Here is a 20222-nt window from a genome sequence, read left to right as displayed (position 1 = left end):
CTCCTAACCTAAACCCCAACTCCTAACCTAAACCCCAACTCCTAACCTAAACCCCAACTCCTAACCTAAACCCCAACTCCTAACCTAAACCCCAACTCCTAACCCTAACGCCAACTGCTAACCCCAACTCCTAACCCTAACCCCAACTCAAACTCCACCTCCTAACCCCAACTCAAACCCCAACTCCTAACCTTAACGCCAACTCCGAAACTAAACCCCAACTCCTAACCCTAACCCCAACTGCTAACCGCAACTCCTAACCCCAACTCAAACCCCAACTCCTAACCCAAACCCCAACTCCTAACGCTAACCCCAACTCAAAACGCAACTCCTAACCCTAACTCAAACCCCAACTCCTAACCCAACCCAAAACCCAACTCCTAACCATAACCCCAACTCAAACCCCAACTCCTAACCTAAATCCCAACTCCTAACCCCAACCCCAACTCCTATCCCCAACTCCAACCCCAACTCCTAACCCAAACCCCAACTCCTAACCCTAACTCAAAACCCAACTCCTAACCTAAATTCCTACTCCTAACCCCAACCCCAACTCTGATCCCCAACTCCAACCCCAACTCCTAACCCAAACCCCAACTCCTAACCCTAACCCCAACTCAAAATGCAACTCCTAACCCTAACTCAAAACCCAGCTCCTAAAACCAACTCAAACCCCAACTCCTAACCCTAACCCCAACTCCTAACCCTAACCTCAACTCCTAACCCTAACCCGAACTCGGCTTTCCCACCCCTACTGCCCATTCACCCTACCCGAACTCAAACCCCAACTCCTAACCCTAACTCAAAACCCAACTCCTAACCTAAACCCCAACTCAAACCCCACCTCCTAGCCCCAACTCAAACCCCACTTCCTAACCCCAACGCAAACCCCAACTCCTACCCTAAACCCCAACTCCTACCCTAAACCCCAACTCCTAACCTAAACCCAAACTCCTAACCCTAACCCCAACTGCTAACCCTGACTCAAACCCCAACTCCTTACCTAAACCCCAACTCCTAACCCTAACCCCAACTGCTAACCCCAACTTCTAACCCTAACCCAACTCAAACCCCACCTCATAACCCCAACTCAAACCCCACCTCCTAACCCCAACTCAAACCCCAACTCCTAACCTAAACCCCAACTCCTAACCCAACCCAAAACCCAACTCCTAACCCTTACCCCAACTGCTAACCCTAACTCAAACCCCAACTCCTAACCTAAACCCCAACTCCTAACCTAAACCCCAACTCCTAACCTAAACCCCAACTCCTAACCTAAACCCCAACTCCTAACCTAAACCCCAACTCCTAACCCTAACCCCAACTGCTAACCCCAACTGCTAACCCCAACTGCTAACCCCAACTGCTAACCCCAACTGCTATCCCCAACTCCTAACCCCAACACAAACCCCAACTCCTAAGCTAAACCCCAACTCCTAACCCCAACTCAAACCCCAACTCCTAACCCTAACTCAAAATCCAACTCCTAACCTAAATCCCAACTCCTAACCCTAACCCCAACTCCTATCTCCAACTCCAACCCCAACTCCTAACCCAAACCCCAACTCCTAACCCTAACCCCAACTCAAAACGCAACTCCTAACCTGAACTCAAAACCCAGCTCCTAAACCCAACTCAAACCCCAACTCCAAACCCTAACCCCAACTCCTAACCCTAACCCGAACTCAAACCCCGACTCCGAACCCTAACTCAAAACCCACTTCCTCACCCCAACTCAAACCCCAACTCCTAACCTAAACCCCAACTCCTAACCTAAACCCAATCTCCTAACCCTAACTCCAACTGCTAACCCCAACTCCTAACCCTAACCCAACTCAAAGCCCACCTCCTAACCCCAACTCAAACCCCAACTCCTAACCCAACCCAAAACCCAACTCCTAACCCTAACCCCAACTCAAAACGCAATTCCTAACCCAACCCAAAACCCAACTCCTAATCCGAACCCCAACCCAAAACCGAACTCCTAACCTAAACCCCAACTCCTCACCTAAACCCAAACTCCTAACCCTAACCCTAACCCTAACCCTAACCCTAACTCAAAACCCAACTCCTAACCTAAACCCTAACCCCAACTGCTAACCCCAACTCAAACCCCAACTCCTAAGCTAAACCCCAACTCCTAACCCCAACTCCTAACCCCAACTCCTAACCCCAACTCAAACCCCAACTCAAACCCCAACTCAAACCCCAACTCAAACCCCAACTCAAACCCCAACTCAAACCCCAACTCAAACCCCAACTCAAACCCCAACTCAAACCCCAACTCAAACCCCAACTCAAACCCCAACTCCTAACCCAACTCCTAACCCAACTCCTAACCCAACTCCTAACCCAACTCCTAACCCAACTCCTAACCCAACTCCTAACCCAACTCCTAACCCAACTCCTAACCCAACTCCTAACCCAACTCCTAACCCAACTCCTAACCCAACTCCTAACCCAACTCCTAACCCAACTCCTAACCCTAACCCCAACTCAAACCCCAACTCAAACCCCAACTCAAACCCCAACTCAAACCCCAACTCAAACCCCAACTCAAACCCCAACTCAAACCCCAACTCAAACCCCAACTCAAACCCCAACTCAAACCCCAACTCAAACCCCAACTCCTAACCCTAACCCCAACTCCTAACCCGAACCCCAACTCCTAACCCTAACCCCAACTCAAACCCCAACTCCTAACCCTAACTCAAAACCCAACTCCTAACCTAAACCCCAACTCAAACCCCACCTCCTAACCCCAACTCAAACCCCACTTCCTAACCCCAACGCAAACCCCAACTCCTACCCTAAACCCCAACTCCTAACCTAAACCCAAACTCCTAACCCTAACCCCAACTGCTAACCCTGACTCAAACCCCAACTCCTTACCTAAACCCCAACTCCTAACCCTAACCCCAACTGCTAACCCCAACTCCTAACCCTAACCCAACTCAAACCCCACCTCCTAACCCCAACTCAAACCCCACCTCCTAACCCCAACTCAAACCCCAACTCCTAACCCAACCCAAAACCCAACTCCTAACCCTTACCCCAACTGCTAACCCTAACTCAAACCCCAACTCCTAACCTAAACCCCAACTCCTAACCTAAACCCCAACTCCTAACCTAAACCCCAACTCCTAACCTAAACCCCAACTCCTAACCTAAACCCCAACTCCTAACCTAAACCCCAACTCCTAACCTAAACCCCAACTCCTAACCTAAACCCCAACTCCTAACCTAAACCCCAACTCCTAACCTAAACCCCAACTGCTAACCCCAACTGCTAACCCCAACTGCTAACCCCAACTGCTAACCCCAACTGCTATCCCCAACTCCTAACCCCAACTCAAACCCCAACTCCTAAGCTAAACCCCAACTCCTAACCCCAACTCAAACCCCAACTCCTAACCCTAACTCAAAATCCAACTCCTAACCTAAATCCCAACTCCTAACCCTAACCCCAACTCCTATCTCCAACTCCAACCCCAACTCCTAACCCTAACCCCAACTCAAAACGCAACTCCTAACCTGAACTCAAAACCCAGCTCCTAAACCCAACTCAAACCCCAACTCCAAACCCTAACCCCAACTCCTGACCCTAACCCGAACTCAAACCCCGACTCCTAACCCTAACTCAAAACCCACTTCCTCACCCCAATTCAAACTCCAACTCCTAACCTAAACCCCAACTCCTAACCTAAACCCAATCTCCTAACCCTAACTCCAACTGCTAACCCCAACTCCTAACCCTAACCCAACTCAAAGCCCACCTCCTAACCCCAACTCAAACCCCAACTCCTAACCCACACCCCAACTCCTAACCCCAACTCAAACACCAACTCCTAACCCAACCCAAAACCCAACTCCTAACCCTAACCCCAACTCAAAACGCAATTCCTAACCCAACCCAAAACCCAACTCCTAATCCGAACCCCAACCCAAAACCCAACTCCTAACCTAAACCCCAACTCCTCACCTAAACCCAAACTCCTAACCCTAACCCCAACTTCTAACCGTAACGCAAACCCCAACTCCTAACCTAAACCCCAACTCCTAATCCCAACTCAAACCCCAACTCCTAACCCAACCCAAAACCCAACTCCTAACCCTAACCCCAACTCAAAACGCAACTCCTAACCCTAACTCAAAACCCAACTCCTAACCTAAACCCTAACCCCAACTGCTAACCCCAACTGCTAACCCCAACTCAAACCCCAACTCCTAAGCTAAACCCCAACTCCTAACCCCAACTCAAACCCCAACTCCTAACCCAACCCAAAACCCAACTCCTAACCCTAACCCCAACTCAAAACGCAACTCCTAACCCTAACTCAAACCCCAACTCCTAACCCAACCCAGAACCCAACTCCTAACCCTAACTCCAACTCAAACCCCAACTCAAACCCCAACTCAAACCCCAACTCAAACCCCAACTCCTAACCCTAACTCAAAACCCAACTCCTAACCCTAACTCAAAACCCAACTCCTAACCCTAACTCAAAACCCAACTCCTAACCCTAACTCAAAACCCAACTCCTAACCTAAATCCCAACTCCTAACCCTAGCCCCAACTCCTATCCCCAACTCCTAACCCAAACCCCAACTCCTAACCCAAACCCCAACTCCTAACCCAAACCCCAACTCCTAACCCAAACCCCAACTCCTAACCCTAACCCCAACTCAAAACGCAACTCCTAACCCTAACTCAAAACCCAGCTCCTAAACCCAACTCAAACCCCAACTCCTAACCCTAACCCAACTCCTAACCCTAACCCAACTCCTAACCCTAACCCAACTCCTAACCCTAACCCGAACTCAAACCCCAACTCCTAACCCTAACTCAAAACCCAACTCCTAACCTAAACCCCAGCTCCTAACCCTAACCCCAACTCAAACCCCAACTCCTAACCTAAACCCCAACTCCTAACCTAAACCCCAACTCCTAACCTAAACCCCAACTCCTAACCTAAACCCCAACTCCTAACCTAAACCCCAACTCCTAACCTAAACCCCAACTCCTAACCTAAATCCCAACTCCTAACCCTAACCCCAACTCAAACCCCACCTCCTAACCCCAACTCAAACCCCAACTCCTAACCTAAACCCCAACTCCTAACCTAAACCCCAACTCCTAACCTAAACCCCAACTCCTAACCTAAACCCCAACTCCTAACCTAAACCCCAACTCCTAACCTAAACCCCAACTCCTAACCTAAACCCAAACTCCTAACCCTAACACCAACTGCTAACCCTAACTCAAACCCCAACTCCTAACCTAAACCCCAACTCCTAACCTAAACCCCAACTCCTAACCTAAACCCCAACTCCTAACCTAAACCCCAACTCCTAACCTAAACCCCAACTCCTAACCTAAACCCCAACTCCTAACCTAAACCCCAACTCCTAACCTAAACCCCAACTCCTAACCCTAACCCCAACTCCTAACCCCAACTCAAAACGCAACTCCTAACCCAACCCAAAACCCAACTCCTAACCCTAACCCCAACTCAGAACGCAGCTCCTAACCCTAACTGATACCCCAACTCCTAACCAACTCCTAACCAACTCCTAACCCCAACTCCTAACCCCAACTCCTAACCCCAACTCCTAACCCCAACTCCTAACCCCAACTCCTCACCCCAACTCCTCACCCCAACTCCTCACCCCAACTCCTCACCCCAACTCCTCACCCCAACTCCTCACCCCAACTCCTCACCCCAACGCCTAACCCTAACCCCAACTCAAACCCCAACCCCTAACCCCAACTCAAACCCAAACTCCCGACACCTCACCCAAACCCCAACTCCTAATCCAAACCCCAACTCCAACCCTAACCCCAACTCCTAACCCCAACTCAAAACGCAACTCCTAACCCAACCCAAAACCCAACTCCTATCCCTAACCCCAACTCAAAACGCAGCTCCTAACCCTAACTCAAACCCCAACTCCTAACCAACCCTAACCCCAACTCCTAACCCCAACTCCTAACCCTAACCCCAACTCAAACCCCAGCTCCTAACTCCAACTCAAACCCAAACTCCCGACACCTAACCCAAACCCCAACTCCTAATCCAAACCCCAAAATCTAACCCTAACCCTAACTCAAAACCCAACTCCTAACCTAAACCCCAACTCCTAAATCCAATTCAAACCCCTAACTCAAACCCCAACTCCTAACCCTAACTCAAACCCAACTCCTAACCCTAACTCAAACCCCAACTCCTAACCCTAACTCAAACCCCAACTCCTTACCCTAACTCAAAACCCAACTCCTAACCCTAACTCAAAACACAACTCCTAACCCTAACCCCAACTCCTAACCCCAACCCCAACTCCTAACCCAAACCCCAACTCCTAACCTAAACCCCAACTCCAACTCCAACTCCCAACTCCTAACCTTCATCCCAACTCAAATCCCAATTTCTAGCCTTAATTCCAACTCAACCCCCTGTTCCTAACCTTAATCCCAACTCAAACCCCAACTCCTAACCCTAACTCAGGGTTATTAGATATGTCCAGTGACCCTGACATCCCATGAACAAATTAAAAAACTCACACCCCAACTCCTAACCTCAATCCCAACTGTTAACTCTAACCCAAACTCAAAACCCAACTCCTAACCCTAACCCCAGTTCTAACCACTAATCCCTAATAACCCCTAACCCATCCCAAACCCCTAACTCTAATCCACTATTAAAAACTATTTGAGGGAGGATGCCTTGCCTGTATTAAAGCATTAGTCGGACTTGGGAAATGAAATGCTGTGTATGTGTTTTTAAGCTGCCAGGGCATCCTGCTGAGAAATTAAATGCTTCTGCTCTTTGCAATCTGTATTGCGATTGTTCTCTATTGGCAACTTTCCCCATTTTCCATCACTCGTTTTGTGTATTATTTTTCTTCACCTTTTGTTAGATGTTAAGGTTTGGTGACTACATTTGTCTTCTCCAAATAAACAGGGGGAACGCTCAGGCTGGAGTCTGGGGGTTTCGCTGACGCACTTGCTTGCATAGCTCATTAACATACATATTGCAAAGATTCCTCTGTGTTCCTGTGTAGGTGGAATGCTCATCGATTAATACATTCTGAGACAAGTGTGATGTGTCATCGTCACATTCAACGACACCCAGTGTGAACATGGGGCTTTTACACTTAACTCTTTGATTAGTGAAAACACCAGGCAGCTCTCGAAACGTAGCAAACCCTTTTAGGGCGATAAGTTGCCTCTAACTTCTGGCCTCGCTGTTTTATGTATAATACAAGGCTTATCCTGAACTCACTCTCTTGGTTTTTCTAAAATTCTAATGCAGCCTCCTACTCCTCTTCCTCCTCATCGTACTCTCTCCACCTCTTAACTTGCTCTTTTGAAAGCCTAATTCTTACTGGGGTCTCAGAGCTGCCTCCCTAACCTCTGTTGGCCTCCTTCATGTGAAGCTGTGTCTCCCGGACCTGACTCTTGCAAAGTGCAAACCCTTGCTGGTCTTAGGTTTAAATCCTGGGCTCCTGCTGGTTTTTTGGACTCCAAGCCCCAACTCAATCTGGTCTCTCAGACCTAAAGTCCCAAATGCTTTTGGTCATGCTGAGGTGAAGCTCTGATTCCTGTTGCTCTACAGATCCAAGGCTACAGTTCTTGGTGGTCTCCGACCTCCTGCACAATTTCTTGCAGACAATGAACGATCATGGCTAGTGGAAATGTGGATAAACTGGATTATTGTAAACATTTCAACCTCAATAATACCTAGGCACTGCAAAGCAGAGCTTCCAATAGGTTAATGAAACACTTCACTGTGGTCGAGGCAGGGCTCTTTGTAATTACTGTGCTGAACTGCAGAGTGTTAGGAAATGAGTTTGCACCTCTCAATTCCCCAAGTGCTGAGTTCCTGATCTCTGTTAAATAATTACTGCACCAAAAAAGACACATTTTTAAGAAAGCTGGATTGAAAATCCTGTATGATCAATGTTGGAATTGATATTTCCCCTCAAACTTGCTCCAATTCTTTCCTGAAGACATGTGGTTCCGCAGGGACTGGTGTCTGGATTCGTGCTCCTCAGGGACTGGAGTCTGGATTCGGGCTCCGCAGGGACTGGAGTCTGGATTCGTGCTCCTCAGGGACTGGAGTCTGGATTCGGGTTCCGCAGGGACTGGTGTCTGGATTCGTGCTCCTCAGGGACTGGAGTCTGGATTCGTGCTCCTCAGGGACTGGAGTCTGGATTCGGGTTCCGCAGGGACTGGTGTCTGGATTCGTGCTCCTCAGGGACTGGAGTCTGGATTCGGGCTCCGCAGGGACTGGAGTCTGGATTCGTGCTCCTCAGGGACTGGAGTCTGGATTCGGGCTCCGCAGGGACTGGAGTCTGGATTCGGGCTCCGCAGGGACTGGAGTCTGGATTCGGGCTCCAGTGGGACTGGAATCTGGATTCGTGCTCCGCAGGGACTGGAGTCTGGATTCGTGCTCCGCAGGGACTGGAGTCTGGATTCGGGCTCCGCAGGGACTGGAGTCTGGATTCGGGCTCCGTAGGGACTGGAGTCTGGATTCGTGCTCCACAGAGACTGGAGTCTGGATTCGGGCTCCACAGAGACTGGAGTCTGGATTCGGGCTCCAGTGGGACTGGAATCTGGATTCGGGCTCCAGTGGGACTGGAGTCTGGATTCGGGCTCCTCAGGGATTGGAGTCTGGATTCGGGCTCTGCAGGGACTGGAGTCTGGATTCGGGCTCCGCAGGGATTGGAGTCTGGATTCAGGCTCCGCAGGGATTGGAGTCTGGATTCAGGCTCCGCAGGGACTGGAGTCTGGATTCGGGCTCCTCAGGGACTGGAGTCTGGAGTCTGGATTCGGGATCCACAGGGACTGGAGTCTGGATTTGGGCTCCACAGGGACTGGAGTCTGGATTTGGGCTCCTCAGGGACTGGAGTCTGATTCCACAGGGAGTGGAGGGGGGGGCGGGGCGGCGGTCGGTTAATTCAATTGGCCAGCTGGCTAGTGTGCAATGCAGGAAGGCGCTGACAGAGTGGATTCAATCACTCTACTGGCTGAGGTAGTTGATGGAGAGCTGCCTCCTCACATTGTCCCATGCTTGCAGAGTGGTGACCCTCAAACTATACATTACCAAGTGTCTCTCTCCCATGGGGAGCAATGCCTTTTGGACTTGGGCTAGAACAACAACCACAGGGACTGGAATCTGGATTTGGACAGGAGTCTGTAATCTCGTTCCACAGGAATCAAAGTGTGTTTTATTCATTCTTCAGATATGGGCGCCACTGGCAAGGTCGGCATTTATTCACCATCCCCAGTTGCCCTGAGAAAGTGGTAAAAGCAGTTAGGAGTCAACCCTTGGTGTGGGAATCACATATAGATCAGATCAGGTAGTGAAGGTAAGATCCTTCTTTAAAGGAGCTGAATGAACCAGTTGGGTTATTAGGACAGTTAACAGCTTCATGCTCACTGCTGTTGGTGCCAATTTTTTTAATTTCCAGATTTTTAAAACTGAATTCACAATCTCAAACTGCTATGGTGGGGGTGGGGGGGAGCGGGTAACTTGAACTCACGTTCTTGAGATTACTCTTAATTACCCTCTGAAGTCTCACAGCTAGCCACTGTTATACTAGTTGTATGAATCCGCTGCAAAAGGTCATGGCAAATAGGGATGAGCAATAAATGCTGGCCCCGCCAGTGACACTGACAAGCTGAGAATGAATTAATAAGAGGCTTCACAGCCAGCGATTAAACGTTTGAAATGTGGTCACTTGTTCCGTGGGTAAAGACAGCAGGCAATTTGTGCACAGCAACACTCCACAAAGAGCAGTAAGATAAGGGACCAGTTAACCTGTTTCTCGGTGCTGTTGCTTTAGGCCTGAAAGTTGACCAGGACACCGGGAATACTCCCTTCGAAACTGAGATTGATCAAATTTTGTTAAGCAAGTGTATCAAGAGTTACGGAACCAGGGGAGGTAGACAGAGTTGAGATCTCACAGAGTGGCGTAACTGCCTGGAGGGGCTGAATGGTCTGCTCCTGTACTATGTTCCCATTTTCAAAGAAGATTGGGGGAATTCTCCCTGGTGTCCTGGGCTAACATTTGACCTTCAACCTACACCTCAAACAGATTATCGGGTCATTTATCTCACTGCTGTTTGTGGGATCTTGCTGTGTGAAAATTAGCCGCCACGTTTCCTACGTCACCAAATTGACTATGCTTCAAAGGTTCTTCGTTGACTGTAAAGTGTATTGGGAAGTCCTAACGTTGAGAAATGTGCTATACAAATGCAAGTTCTGTCATTCCCCACCCAGTGTGAGATGCCGAATTGAGCACCGTAGTACTCAGGCCGGTACTGAGCTCTGGCATGCCAACACTTGGAATGACAAGGGACTGGAGTCTGGTTTCACCGTCACACCAACTGGATCTGTTAAGATCAGGATTTTCCCTGCACACATAGCAGGAGCTGCCCCAGATGGGCGATAAATCTTGAGTGTTACCATTAAGACAGAGAATGGAGTGGGAGGGTGAGCAGAGATAGAGCTCTCTTTATGCATCTCCAGTACCATGACAACACAACGCTGCTAAGATACCAATGTTGCTTTCAGAAAATCTTAAGTGTTTGCGGCTTTGAGCACATACAGGAATGAAAGTACCCGGGTCTGATAGGTTATCACTTCTTATCAGCGTTGTCCTTCCAGTAGGGTTAACGTAATCCTATTCATATTGTGAGGTGCATATCCTAACCCTCATAGGGACTGGATCCTAGCTGGATGCTAACAGTCTGTCTCAAATATGAGGAAGATATCCATAAGAGTTGGGTTCGGTGCAGGGAGGGAACCTCAGCTGTCCGCCCAGTACCCACAAACAGTGCCAGCTGGGAGCAGGCATTTGGTTTACCCACTAGAAGGAAATTTGTGCTGCCCGCCTCTAAGATTCTGAGTGCTTACCCATGCTTACTTTGTACAAATTCCATTTCACAATTACCAAGGACAAGATAGCCAGTGGCACCAGCCTTGGCTCAGTTGGTAGTACTCTGTGTAAGTCAGAAGGTCATGAGGGAATGCCACTCTCTTGGAGACACTGTCTTTCGCAGGACATGTTAAACCAAGGCCTGCTCTGGTGGATGTTATCCACCCAAGGCACTTTTGGAAGGAGAGCTGTAGGAAGTTCTTCTGGTTTCTAGTCGTGGGATCGTGCTCTGCGCAAACTGGCTGCTCTGTTGGCCTACATAACAACAGTGAGCACATTTCAAAAGCGTTCATTGGCAAATGCTTTGGAACGTCCAGGGGGAGTGATAAAGTACTACGTAACAGTGTGTCGCAGTTGTCGGTGTGAAGATTGCCGGACTGGTGCCTGACTGAAATGAGGACACAGTAGTGGGAGCTTTATATTGGAATTATATCATATTCACAGCACAGAAACAGGCCTTTAAGCTCAACAGGTCTATGCTCCACACGAACCTACCACCCTACTCCATCTAACTCTATCAGCCTGTCCTTCTAATCTTTTTTCTCCTCATGTGTTTATCTAGCTTCCCCATAGGTTCATCTAAACTGTGTACCTCAACCACTCGCTGTGGTAGCAAGTTCCACTTTCTTCTCATTCTCTGAGTAAACGAGCTTCTCCTGAATTCCCGATTGGATTTATTAGTAATTATCTTATATATATTTTTGGACTCCCCCACAAGCGGGAACATCTTCTCCGCCTCTTTACGTCTTCTGCTTCAGTTTAGACACTTGCCCTTTACCGTACCAGCCGTGCCTGTGGTCTTGCTCTTTGTGAGTTGATCAGTTTCTCCTGAATTTGTTCAATCTTTGCTGCCTGGCAGGGTCTTAGAGATTTTTGTCCCAGCTGCCTGCGAGAGACTAAACTCAGCTTGCTGAGTTCACTAACCCACTGTATTATCAATCCTTGTTATGTTGGATGTGATAAATCAAATATTAGTGACAGACTAAAAGCAGCACTTAACCGAATCAGACAGGGCACCAGAGGAGGAGAATCTACGTCCCAGGAAGACTTTTCATTTGGCTGTTTCTTCTCCAGAGTTATCTAACATGTTGAACAAAGAAACAATTTACCTCCTCAACTCCAACTCCCCTCCTCAACCCTCCTCCTCAATCCCATTGCTACTCCTCAATTCCAACTCCCCTCCTCAACCCTCCTCCTCAACCCCAATGCCACTCAATTCCAACTCCCCTCCTCTTCCTCGACTCCAACTCCCCTCCTCAACCATCCTCCTCAACCCCAGTACCACTCCTCAATTCCAACTCCCCTCCTCTTCCTCAACTCCAACTCCCCTCCTCAACCATCCTCCTCAACCCCAATGCCACTCCTCAATTCCAACTCCCCTCCTCCTCAACCCAGCCTGATGATGGTAACCGCTACCCCCCACCACCCCACCCCACCCACCTCGCCACCCGCGTTTGGTAACCTTGGCTTCTCCCCGACCAGTCTGCTTACAGACAGTGTTAGCAGGCTTTAAACAGAGACACCTGGTTCAGTGTAACCCATCTCTGTCCTGGCCCTAAACCAGCCCCAAACCAAACTACCTTCACCAATCCCGCCAGTATCGTAAAGAACCAACATGGCAAATGAACGAGATGCTCTTCTGCCGAGTCTCGAGCCTCATTGCCGATAGGCCACATCAGCAGGCTGTATTTTATAGATTAACTCCAAGTCATTGTCCAGTCCTCTCCTCAAGGTGTCAAAGACTTTGACGACAATGTATGAATACAGATGTAGTGATTCCCTGGCTACAGTCTAATTCCCTTTGAAGGTAGTGACAAAGAAGTCTTAGAACAAATGATTGAGTTCTCTGTTTTGATGTAGTGCCTCTAATACCGTCAAAGACATAACAATCAGTGACGATGTAATGACCGACTTTGCTCAGAGTACAGTCAGTCCTGTGGGGAATTGACCTTTCTGTGACAGCAATGGGTAAATTTGGTTATGGAAAATGGGATTGTGCTGTCCCAGAAATGCAATGCAACCATGTCAGCAGAGGAACAGGACAGAGATTTACACATGTGACCCTCATGGTGAGCAGTGGATCTCCGTTTTGGGGAGATGTTGAATAGAGGACCAGAGTTTCTGGGCCAGGACAGAAAATTGAGAGAGAGAGAGAATGCCACGAGGAAGAGGGAACATCTGCAGGCTGTAAGAATTCACCAGGAGCTGTACTTCAGCATAATAAGACATGAAATTCATGCAGGATTACAGGCATGGCTGGGCCAATAAAGAAATGCCGAGCAAAAGCCTCAGTGAAATAGATAGACTGAAAGAAACCATAAATGTGTTAACAGTTGGAGGTGAGGATCTTCTCATGGTGGCTGGATTTTTACCAATCTCCATTTCTGAGCTGATTCTCACTGAAAGTATCCAACATTTCTTTTGATGGTTCTTAAATCCGTGCACTACAAACTACTCCAGGTTGGAAGTATTGCTTCCTGTTGCAACTTGATATTGAACAATCCTGTCGCAAAGTTCATCCTCAATAAAACACAGAAAAAGCAGGTGAATTTTCAGGCCTCCGAGGAAAAGGGAGAGGTAGCGTCCCCCCCTAAAATAGTGGGAAATTGCCATAATATCCTGTTACCCCAACACTGTGATCCTTAGGCCTATCGCTGGGCGGTTGCAGCAGCCTCCTGAGTAGGTGGTTGGCCTGTTTAAAATGGCATTGGGGGGTCCTCTGACATATAGAAGAACCCCATTGCCATTTTGGATTGAGCTGGGCAGAGGGTGGACCACACGCTACAGTCACACTGCTGGCTGTCCTGCTAAAGAGGACCTGGATGGTAAGTATCACATTATTTTTGTGGGATCAGGAGGAGTCACGTTCAGTGTGAAGGGAGGAGTTGCATTTGAGTTGGGGAGTTAGGGGTGAAGGGGGGTTGGGGGTGAGGGTGGGGAATTGGGGCTGAAGGTGGGTGTTGGGGGTGAAGGGGGAGGGGAGCTGGGAATTGTACTCTGAATGCTAGTCACGGGCTCTGACTAACCAGTTCTATGAAGTCACTGGAATTAACTGGTGAAACGTGATGAATCTGATCTGCCATTTGCTGGAATGTTGCTGTTTACAATGTTGATATAAGGAGATCGGAACCCCAGGAACAGAGCATAGGGCAAGTTTATTTGCTAAAATATCCCAAAGAACCTTGTTATTCCTAATTAAATCACTGAATGCTGCTGCGATCCAGAATGAGACAGGATACAATGTGTTCATGCTACTGATCTGTTCAGAGAATCACTTGTTTTCTGTAAAGCAAAATTGCTTGGTTCTCACTCAGGCTATAACTGCCCAACATCCTTTCACACTGAGGAGGGCAGTTTAAGATGATGGTGCAGGGAGATGCTCATTTCTGCACCTCTCTCCGTTATGTTGGGTCAGTAAAACCAGCACAGTGCCAGTCATCACATTTTATCAGAGTTACGTGCTAGGGGCTCTACAGTCTCAATGCAACTGGGAGTCAGGTATACATGTTGATGGCCAAATGAGAAGAAAATAAACTGTTCACATACACATCAGCAAGCCCACTCCAGAGACTTCAACACAAAATCTAGGCTGACACCCCAGTGCAGGTAGTTATGGAAATAATGGCGATTTATGGTAGTTATGGAAAAGCACAAAGACGGGCTGGAAATAAAGGTACTGAATTGGGGGAAGACCGATTTCAATATGATAAAACAGGATCTGGCCAAAGTGGACTGGGAGCAACTACTTGTAGGAAAGTCTACATCAGACCAGTGGGAGTCATTCAAAGAGGAAATAGTGAGGGTTCAGAGCCAACATGTACCCGTTAAGGTGAAGGGTAGGACCAACAAGTCCAAGGAACCCTGGATGTCAAGGGATATAGAGGATTGGATAAGGGAATAAAAGGAGGCTTATGGCAGATTCAGAGCGCTGAAAACAGCAGAGGCCCTAGAGGAGTATAGAAAGTTTAAGGGGGTACTTAAAAAAGTAATTAGGAGAGCGAAGAGGGGCCATGAAAAAACACTAGCGGGCAAGATAAAGGAAAATCCCAAGGCGTTTTATAAGTATATTAAGGGCAAGAGGATAACCAGGGAAAGAGTGGGGCCCATTAGGGACCAAAGTGGCAGTCAGAGGACATAGGTGAGGTTTTAAATGATTACTTTTCATCTGTGTTCATTATGGAGAAGGACGATGTAGGTGTAGAGATCAGGCAGGGGGATTGTGATATACTCGAACAAATTAGCATTGAAAGGGAGGTAGTATTAGCTGTTTTAGTGGGCTTAAAAGTGGATAAATCCCCAGGCCCAGATGAAGTGTATCCCAGGCTGTTATGTAAGGCAAGGGAGGAGATAGCAGGGACTCTGACACAAATTTTCAAATCCTCTGTGGCCACTGGAGAGGTACCAGAGGACTGGAGGACAGCAAATGTGGTACCATTTATTCAAGAAGGGTAGCTGGGATAAACCAGGTAATTACAGGCCTGTGAGTCTAACATCATTGGTAGGGAAACTATTGGAAACATTTCAGAAGGACAGGATTAATCTCCACGTGGAGAGGCAGGGATTAATCAGGGATAGTCAGCATGGCTTTGTCAGGGGAGATCGTGTCTAAAAAACTTGATTGAATTTTTCAAGGAGGTGACTAGATGTGTAGATGAGGGTAAAGCAGTTGATGTGGTCTACATGGACTTCAGTAAAGCTTTTGATAAGGTCCCGCATGGGAGATTGGTTAAGAAGGTAAGAGCTCATGGGATCCAGGGCAATTTGGCAAATTGGATCCAAAATTGGCTTAGTGGCAGGAGGCAGAGGGTGATGGTCGAGGGTTGTTTTTGCAAGTGGAAGCCTGTGACCAGTGGTGTACCACAGGGATCGGTGCTGGGACCCTTGCTGTTTGTAGTGTACATTAATGATTTAGACGTGAATATAGGAGGTACGAACAGTAAGTTCACAGATGACACGAAAATTGGTGGTGTCGTAAATAGTGAGGAGGAAAGCCTCAGATTACAGAATGATATAGATGGGCTGGTAAGATGGGCGGAGCAGTGCCAAATGGAATTTAATCCTGAGAAGTGTGAGGTGATGCATTTTGGGAGGACTAACGAGGCAAGGGAATATACAATGGTTGGTAGGACCCTAGGAAGTACAGAGGGTCAGAGGGACCTTGGTGTACTTGTCCATAGATTACTGAAGGCAGCAGAACAGGTTGATAAGGTGGTTAGCCGAGGCATAGAATATAAGAGCAGGGAGGTTATGATGGAGCTGTATAAAACGCCAGTTAAGCCACAGCTGGAGTACTGTGTACAGTTCTGGTCACCACACTATAGGAAGGACGTGATTGCACTGGAGAGGGTGCAGTGGAGATTCACCAGGATGTTGCCTGGGCTGGAGCATTTCAGCTACGAAAAGAGACTGGATAGGCTAGGATTGTTTTCCTTAGAGCAGAGAAGGTTGAGGGGAGACATGATTGAGGTATACAATATTATGAGGGGCATTGATAGGATAGATAGGAAGAAACTTTTTCCCTTAGTGGAGGGGTCAGTAAACAGGGGGCATAGATTTAAGGTAAGGGGCAGGAGGTTTAGAGGGGATTTGAGGAAAAGTTTTTTCACCCAGAGGGTGGTTGGAATCTGGAATGCACTGCCTGAATGGGTGGTAAAGGCAGGTACCCTCACAACATTTAACAATTATTTAGATGAGCACTTGAAACGCCATAGCATACAAGGCTACGGGCCAAGAGCTGGAAAATGGGATTAGAATAGATGGGTGCTTGATGGCTGGCACAGACACGATGGCCGAAGGGCCTGTTTCTGTGCTGTATGACTCTATGACTATGCAGTACTGAGGGAGTGCAGCACTGTTGGAGGTCCCATCTTTCGGAAAGTTAGATGTAAGAGATCCTGTAGCAGTATTTTGAAGAACAGAGCTCTCCCTGTTGACCTGGCCAATATTTATCCCTCAACCAACATTGCTAAAACCAGTTATCTGATCAGTATCACCTTGATATTTATGGGATCTTGCTGTGCTCAAATTAACTGCCTCGCTGCCTACATTACAACAGTGTTTACACTTCAAAGGCACTCATTGGCTGTTAAGTGCTTTGCGTTTTCCTGAGACCCTGTAAGGTGCTATATAAATGCAAGTCTAAAGGAATAATGATCACAAGTGAAAAATAATATGGATTCTGGTTGGTTTTTCGGAGAACGGGAAGTGATGTGAGTCAGACACAGACACTGAAAAGCCTCAAACAGATCCGACTGAGTGTCTTAAACCTGAGGATTATCTTAGCTTCTAATCAGCTTTACCCAATTATATATACAAATGAGAGGCAAGAAAAGACCCACTAGTCCATCAAGCCCGCCCCACGTGCCTAATGCCTGGTGCATCATGACTAGACACTTCCCACTCTCTCCGACAGCCCTGTAATCTCCTGGGAGAGGCAAAAGAAGAGGAAAAGAAACCCAGGAACAAAAGGGGGAAACAGATCTGGAAAAATTCTCTGACCCCCTTAGACAATCGAAACTAGCCCAGGAGATCGTATTGATGTTGCATGTATTAACTGCAAAACTGAATGCACTCTCTTGGTTTACATAGATTTCTTCTGTCAAGTTGTGTTTGTATTTTTGCACTATGAGAGTACTCTAACACTTTCCCTCACGTTGACCCTCTGGCTGCAGGTTTTTGTTTTACCGTGTTGGGCGAGGCTGTATTTTTAAGTCCAATCGTGACCTTTGTGTCTTTTCCCTTTCAGTAATTCCCCCTTCTCACTGGCTGCAGCACTGGCAAGGGCAACGACAAATGAAATCCTTCAGAGTGACCTTTCCGTTCTTTACTATGTGCCGAAGCTCCTGGATGGGACTGATGGGATCACACGTAAGTAACGTGGTGAAAGTGCAGCCCGTTTGTGGGGAGGAGATGTGGAGAGTGGAATTCCCTCCCGAAACCTCTCCGTCCCCCTCTCCTGCTTTAAGTCACTCCTTAAAAGCTACGTCTTTGGGTAAATGTTTTGGTCGTCTGTCCAAATATTTCCTTATGTTGCTCAATGTCAAATTTTGTTTGATAATTGCTCCTGTGAAGACCCTTGTGACATTTTACTATATTAAAGGTGCCATATAAATGTTGTTGTTGAATGGGCAGAGAGAGTGGGACCTCAAGGGAGTTCATCTGTCTAGACTGACTTAGCTACACAGAGCAGGTAGAATATATTACATCGGATTACATAGGATACACAGCATAGAAACAGGCCACTCAGCCCAACCAGTCTATACCAGCATATATGCAAGTCTAAGGGAATATGTGGAGCCGCCTCCTGCCTTTCCTCCTTTAACTCAATCATTGTAACCCTCTATTCCCTTCTCCCTCATTTTGCCTCGCCTCCCCTTAAATGCATCAATACTGTTCCCCTCAACCACTCCCTGTGGTAGCGAGTTCCACATTCTCACCCTTCTCTTTGAGCTATCTATTTGATTTTTTGGTGACTATCTTCTATTAATGGCCTCTAGTTTTGCTCTTCCCTACACTTGGAAACCTTCTCACTGTATCCACTCTATCAAAACCTTTCGTAATTTTAAAAACCTCTATTAGGTCACCCCTTAACTTTCTCTTTTCAAGAGAAAAGAGAAACAGCCTATTCACCCTCTCCTGATAAGTATATCCCCGCTATTTCTGCCATCATCCTTGTAAATCTTCTTTTGCACCCTCTCCAGTGCCTCTGTGTATTTTTTGTAATCAGTGGTTTTCTCTTCAACAAGGTTCTCTTCTTCTCTCCTGAAAGTGCTGAGGTATGGGGTGGAGGCACTGGCAGTTCCTCAATGTGAGAGCCCATGCAGGAAGTTTGGTTCAGAGAATATCCACGCGCACACACACTGATTTCCAAAGGAATCATGAGGTAGCATTGAGGAAAGAGATCTCTAGGTTTCTTACCCCAGGAGTTCTGGGCCCAACTGTACTCGTCTAATCACTACACAGATTAGAAATTCAACCTGGATTTCTGGGTCTTATTTGTGCTTGCTGCTACCATTACCAACAGACTCCTGTTTATGACAGCAGATGGCTTGTTGAACGTCAGTACCTGGCTGAAGGGCAGGTAGATCATGGCGAGATCTATCAGTGACACTGAGTAAGCAGACATGGGAAGGAACACCAGAGAGAGAGAGAGAATTTTCATTTATCACCTTTCATGTCCTCTTGATCTTCCAAACTGTTTCACTGCCAGTAAATTATTTTTGGAGTGTGGTAGTCACTCACTGATGTGTTGTAGGCAAATGTGGCAGCCTGTTCATGCACAGCAAGATCCCACAGACAACAGAGTGATTGAGTGTATTTTGGGTGGTCTTGGGGTTGATGGAAGAATGTTGGAGTGGGTACCCTGCACTTCGTCGAATGTGCAATAGGATTTTTCCACATCCACCTGAACAGGCAGGAATGACTGGGACAAGGTGGTGTTGTTCCAACCTGACCCCCACACTCTCCATCCACTCATTGTAACAAAAAGAAATGCCCTGAGTAAACATGATCTTCAATGATGACTATAAAATCCTGCCTTGAAGCACCATCAAATACTGCAGTGTCCTCTTGTTACTCTGCACAGTCTCTCTCTCGCGCTCTCTGAGATTAAGTGAGCAGTGATTTACCTTATGATTGGTGTTGACTAAGTGCCAAGTACACAGCTGGGATGGCTTTCAATTAATCCATCTGCAATTTCTTTGAAGAGTTTATTAAGCTGCAGTTATGGATTCCCCCCGATGGCTCTCAATCACGGTTTTTAAAAAAGTTGTTGAGACAAGCTGGTTCCCCAGGTGGTTAAGGCAGTGAGTAGCTGATCAGCATCAAAGCTGAAGATCCCAGGCTAAAACCTTGGCAAGGACTTTGGGACATGCCATCGTGCTTTACAGCCATTTAAGTACTTTTGAAATGTTGGAAAGGTGGCGTTTTGGGCACAGCAAGAGCCCACAAACAGTAGTGAGAAAATGACCAGATAATCTGTTCTTGTGTTGTGGTGTTGGTTGAGGATTAAATATTGGTCAGGACACTGGGGAGAAATCTTCAAAATAGTAGTCTCAGGATCTTTAACAGCCGCCTGAGAGGGCAGACGGGGCCTCAGTGTAACATCTGAAAGATGGCACCTCTGATCGTGCAGCACTCCCTCGGAGCTGCAGTGGGAGTGTCAGCCTGGATATTGTGCTCAAGTCTCTAAGATGGGAAATTAATTGACAATCCTCTGACTCCGAGGTGAGAGTGCCACCCACTGAAGCATGACTGTCACAGCTGAGAGGACACCT

General features: G+C 47.6%; 1 protein-coding gene across 1 annotated transcript in view; it reads left to right on the top strand.

Annotated features, from left to right (window-relative positions):
• Positions 1 to 20222, top strand: part of ppm1e (protein phosphatase, Mg2+/Mn2+ dependent, 1E) — a 174207-nt gene that overhangs the window by 120917 nt on the left and 33068 nt on the right. Inside the window, exon 2 of the mRNA XM_068010686.1 lies at positions 17693 to 17814. Within this exon, the coding sequence (XP_067866787.1) occupies positions 17693 to 17814 (122 nt within the window). The remainder of the gene's footprint in view (positions 1 to 17692; positions 17815 to 20222) is intronic.

This window comes from Heterodontus francisci, chromosome 30 (assembly GCF_036365525.1).
Source record: "Heterodontus francisci isolate sHetFra1 chromosome 30, sHetFra1.hap1, whole genome shotgun sequence".
Lineage (NCBI taxonomy): Eukaryota > Metazoa > Chordata > Chondrichthyes > Heterodontiformes > Heterodontidae > Heterodontus > Heterodontus francisci.
The sequence above is the reverse complement of the archived record's forward strand: the minus strand, read 5'-3'. Positions and strand labels throughout refer to the sequence as shown.